At 38.7% G+C, this 5,218-nt stretch overlaps 1 protein-coding gene across 1 annotated transcript; it reads right to left on the reverse strand.

Annotated features, from left to right (window-relative positions):
* Window positions 1–203: 203 nt before the first annotated feature.
* On the reverse strand, window positions 204–4,909 carry LOC128867432 (sphingosine-1-phosphate lyase). The gene is made up of 8 exons (XM_054108630.1): window positions 4,347–4,909; window positions 3,797–4,245; window positions 1,781–2,205; window positions 1,464–1,700; window positions 1,186–1,395; window positions 879–1,117; window positions 670–816; window positions 204–606 (listed from the first exon to the last, which is right to left on the reverse strand). Exons 2-8 carry the CDS (start codon window positions 3,948–3,950, stop codon window positions 381–383), a joined length of 1,638 nt encoding a protein of 545 aa, XP_053964605.1. The 5' UTR covers window positions 3,951–4,245; window positions 4,347–4,909; the 3' UTR covers window positions 204–380.
* Window positions 4,910–5,218: the final 309 nt, after the last annotated feature.

The raw sequence follows: 5,218 nt of genomic DNA on the forward strand, positions 1-5,218 counted from the left end.
GGGCGAAATTGTATATGTATATGCATGTTTATATACATATATTAGTATACAACATATCTTATAAGGTATATGGTAAATATTATGTAGTAATTTTTGCGCTCGCACTTTTTGCTTTGAGAATAAATCACAAAAAATAATCAATTAAAGACCTTTTCATAAAAATAGTTTTAAGACATTTTAAACAAATAACTCTTTTACTTGATATAAAAACTAACAAAAAGCGAATTTTTTGAGCCGCATTCAGTCGACTACTGAAAAGTATTTATTTATTATAAAAAATACTTCAAAAATTGCAAGTGCTTTAGTTGCTTCTAAACCATTTGCCACTCCCACAGCTGACAATTTCCTTCCCTCTCAAAGTGCACTTTCCGCCCAGTTGCTCATTTATTGATGGGCGTGTAGTACATGCTGTTGAGGAAAGCGCGCGTCACATCGCCCACCACTGTGCGATCTGGTATACCTTGAGCCTTGCCGTAAATAGCCATTTTGCCCTCGACTGGTTGGCCGGGGTCCTTCATAATTTCAGCAACGGAAGATTTCAAGTCAGCAAGGAACTTATCGGCCAAGCCAGACTTGGTGTGCATATCGGTAATGCAAATGTGAATGCTAAATGTGTAAAGTTGGTGATAATGCAAAACCAAATACTTAGTTAAATGTACGCTAACCTACCCTGAGGGAAATTGCAAAGCATTCAAATTCCAGCCCAATTTGCCTAGCGCATCCGATAGACGGAAAATGTCGAATACATTCGAACCAATGGCGACCACCGATGTTGCTGGCTTTCCAAAAACAAATACGCCGTCCACTTTGCGTATGCTGAAAATTGAAAATTCATTTACATGCAATAAACTAATTTTCTTGTTTATAAAACATTTTACCCAGCCTCGATGTAGCGCGCAGTGTCCACAATGCGCTTGGTGGCTTCCAGATAGCCTTCATGACCGAAACTCATCATAGTTGCCCAGCAAGCAGCAATAATGCCACCCGCACGCGAGCCATTCACAGTGGGTGAGCCATAGACGCCACCTGGCCAATCGGTGGTTACAGTGAATTGATGGTTTAGGTACTTTTGTGCGGAGTACAGTATAATTGAGGAACCTTTGGGCGCAAAGCCATACTAAAAAGCAAAAAATAGATGCAAATTTTAATTGGTGAAAAAGCAAGCGTAGATAATTTTCCGACAACCTTATGCGTGTCAGCTGAAATACTAGTGACACCATTGACGGCGAAGTCGAATGGCCGTATCTTATAGCCAGCCTCCCTTGCTAGAGCAATGACAAAGCTGCCCAGGCAAGCATCCACATGCACAGGTATGTTGTATTTAACACCCAAAGCCGCAATGGCTTCGACATCATCCATGGTGCCATACGGGAAATTTGGCGCAGAGCCGACGAGCTGCAATAAGTGAGCATGAAACATTTTTCTAATAACTAATATTATAGAAAAAAAATGACTCAACATACCAGTATCGTATTGGAGTTGATGGCACGCTTCACTGCCTTCACATCTACCTCAAACGTTTTCGGGTCCACATCTACATATTTGATGTGAATGTTGAAGTACTGCGCCGCCTTGTCGAATGCCGCATGCACGGTTTTTGGCACAATCATATTTGGGCGCTGCACATTACGTGTTTCGCGCGCATAATCACGATACGCTTTACATGCCATCAATATGGATTCCGTGCCGCCAGTGGTCATCTGGAACGAAGTGGAAATTTGCAAATCAAAATATTCATTCAATTTTCAAAACGCAGCGTCTATTTTCATCATCGTCTCACCGTGCCGCAACTGTTCGCATCGCCATGGAAGAGCGTGCACGCCATGCGCACCACTTCCGCTTCCATTTTGCACACACCCGGAAAGACGTCGGCATGGAGTGGATTCGTGTAGGATGTCTTGCCATATACTTCTGCAATCAGATCGACCAAATCCTCCTTGAAACCGTATACTGCACCCGAAACGCGGCCCTCACGCCAGTTATAATGGCCAATACTCAAATGCTTGTCGACCAGCTGTAAGATTTCTTCACGACTCAGTCCTTGGGCGGGCAGCTCAAGAGACCAATTGAGATCAGTACAGCTTTTACGGATATCACCCTCAAAATCCTCTTTGGCTTTGGAGACTTCTGTATCGATTTTACGTCGCACGACGGGCAGCTTCTTGGCAAGGCGGAAGAATTGACGTTTGCCGCGTACCAGAATACCTGAACGAAGAGAAGGGGCAGCAATTGAATAAGAATTTTTGATATTGAAGTTTTGTGATGCGAAAATAAAAGTATGAAATCATAAAATTAATTATGCTGATAAGAAAATCTAACGATACCGCTTAAATTCCTCTACTAAATGCGATTCAATTCGATTTTTGGCGGCCGCCGTAGCCGAATGGGTTGGTGCGTGACTACCATTCGGGAGTGCATAGATTCGAATCTCCCTGCATGAAACAGCAAAATAATATGAGAGGTTTTTTTTTTAATAGCGGCCGCCCCTCGGCAGGCAATGGCAAATCTCCGAGTGTATTTTTGCCATGGAAAAACTACTCGTAAAAAAAATTTGCCATTCGCAGTCGGCTTAAAATTGTATGTCCCTCCATTTGTGGAACAACATTAAGACGCACGCCACAAATAAGAGGAGGAGCTTGGCCAAAAACCCAACAGAAGTGTACGCGCCAATTATTTATTTTTTATTTTTTTTAAGGCGCATCAATAAAATATTTGTAATTTTCGAACTTTGTTCATTGAACTTTTGAAAGGTACAAAATTAGCCACACTTCCAGCCAATTTTTAAAAATATTTTACTAACTTTTAACTATTTGTATGTTTTGAATGGAAGTAGCATTACACGGAATTTAGGCTCCGGTTGCGTGTGTAAGTCAATGGACTCAAAATAATTGCAGTCAGCCAAACAATGAGATTTGTTGTTGTTATTGCAACAACATAAGCCGATATACTCATACAAGGTGCCTACCTGGAACCCCATAAAATATTCTATATACTTTTTGGGAAAATGCTGATGAAGTGACAGTCCATTGGCGCATATAAATCTGCGCTATTCAGCCCCTATTTCCGTTACATTTTATTATTACATTATTACAGAGGAGTTAAAGCTGTAATCGCTGGTCTTCATAGAACTATCTGTTACTAAGTGATACTAAAAATCGGTTAAGAAATCTAGCTTCGACGAATGCTGCAAAATTAGCAAATCACAAAGCGCACTCAGCTCTTTTCAACATATTGGTTCTTATCAGTGCTGTTCGACGGTGTATGCATGCGATTTCGTACAAGAAATTTCATTGATAACCGGTTTCGCGCGGGTTCATAAGCTTATGGCTTATCGCTGATAATAATAAAATAATAAATGTTAACAAAAAAACAGCCGATTTCTGATTAAAATAACGAAAAATAAAATTATTAAATATTTGAATACAAAGAGCAAGCGCATGATGATATGCTAAAGGGCTATCAGCAGATGAACAATGCCTTATAAGAGAAGATTATTGCTCAACGCCATTATTACACCATTACATACATATGTACATGAATGATATACAAAGATAGTAGGGATGAAGAAGTCGGTATGTTGGGAACGGAAATAAATGGGAGCAACGGCAATCGGCGAGTGCCGCTTCAGCGATTGCATGACAAATTGTTGCTAATTGATTGCATTTTAATTTATCACTAGAGCGTCTTTAATTTTCTCGTCAACGCAAGTGTTTTAGTTTTCATTGTTGAAAAAAGCATGAAAAATATCAAATATGTAAGTAAATGTAGTAATGATTATTTCATTATCTTTACTTACTTTCATCCTGATTGATGAATGCCCATAGCCACACAGTTCCCAGCACTGTTGTCGCCGTAATAGCTGCTACTTGCCAAGGTTCTTTATTGCCAAATGCACGATTCACGCCACCTGTTAATGTCCTTGTGCATTCTCCAAACTGGAATGGTTTCATCTTAAGTTCTACACTTGCTATCTCTCGTTGGGATTGTTAGTTTATTTGGAATTTGTACTTCTGTAGTTTATCACTCAATGTTGATGAGGTGTATACACAACAATAAAAACAATTGCGGCCAGTACACTTGAATATTGTACGCTGGTGAACCGGTTGAAGGCCCGATAGTAACTAATGGCAAAGCGATCGTCTGGCCAGAAAGCTTCATTCACAATACCAATACATGCACTATATGTAGGTGAAACGAATTTGTATATACAAATGACGCACCTGATCGCTTTTTGGTGGAAAGGTACTAGAAATAAAGGGGACAAGTAAAATAATAAGTTCGTGTTAATTTTCTTTGTGCAGCTGATAAGAAGCAGTATTACCCCTTAAATATATATGTATACATACATTTTTATTGTACTTTCGTGTTTCTACTCAATGCTTTACAAAGTTGAATTGCCTCACAATCTCACAAAGGTGTTGCCGCTTCCTCGCGTCGATAGTTGATGGTGTGACGTTGGAAGTTTGTTCGCTACTTTTGTAAATGTGAAGTGCTCATGTATTGCATATTATTAATTAAACCCTCTTTTTTATTGGTCATCAAAACTGATGCGGTCACCGACACGATGCATACATTTGTCGACTACTTATACTCACTTATAATTGTTTACTGTTGAAGTTTTTGTTTTTATAATTTACTCATTACGAAGTAGTGTTTTTTTATGATGAGTTTGCGGTATTTACATACATAAATATTTGTTGTTTATCTTTTGCCTCAATCGAAGTGAGACTGACCGATGGTGCTTCGTATTGCAACTGCTATCAATTACTGTACCAAATATGCTTATCAAAATATACTTTTTATCTGCAGACCTGTTGCCGCATATCAATTTTATTTCTGTTCATAACCATGCTCTGTCTGATAGTAAATAAGCAAAATAAACTCGAAAACTGATAGTGGACAAGTCAGCTGCTTTGTTTCAATTAATGTAAATATAGTGAAGTTAGCTGCTAATTCCTACAATGATATTGTGAATGAAAGCATTCAGTGTTGGAAACTGATCCCCGTTATGAAATAATAGATGCTATTAAAATTAATATAGTATAAACAGACCCAACATAGTAACTATCCGAAGACTAAAGAATAGAAGAAATGTATATTTATTTCATTGAAAACTACTTTTTTAGTTTTCAATATATGATCCCTGATAGTTACATGGCTAGATAGCTACATACAAATAAAGTCATAGCCACTACGATACCAAGGTGAACTGAGTATG

The sequence above is a fragment of the Anastrepha ludens genome, chromosome 6, assembly GCF_028408465.1.
Source record: "Anastrepha ludens isolate Willacy chromosome 6, idAnaLude1.1, whole genome shotgun sequence".
In the NCBI taxonomy this organism is placed as follows: domain Eukaryota; kingdom Metazoa; phylum Arthropoda; class Insecta; order Diptera; family Tephritidae; genus Anastrepha; species Anastrepha ludens.

Bases quoted from the DNA above. Each gene is read 5' to 3' on its own strand.
- LOC128867432 (XM_054108630.1), bottom strand. From the start codon at position 3,950: ATGAAACCATTCCAGTTTGGAGAATGCACAAGGACATTAACAGGTGGC. The intron at 1,701-1,780 runs GTGAGACGATGA...ACTTCGTTCCAG, and splicing joins ATGCGAACAGTTGCGGCACG to ATGACCACTGGCGGCACGGA. The intron at 817-878 runs GTAAAATGTTTT...TTCAATTTTCAG, and splicing joins GCGCGCTACATCGAGGCTGG to CATACGCAAAGTGGACGGCG.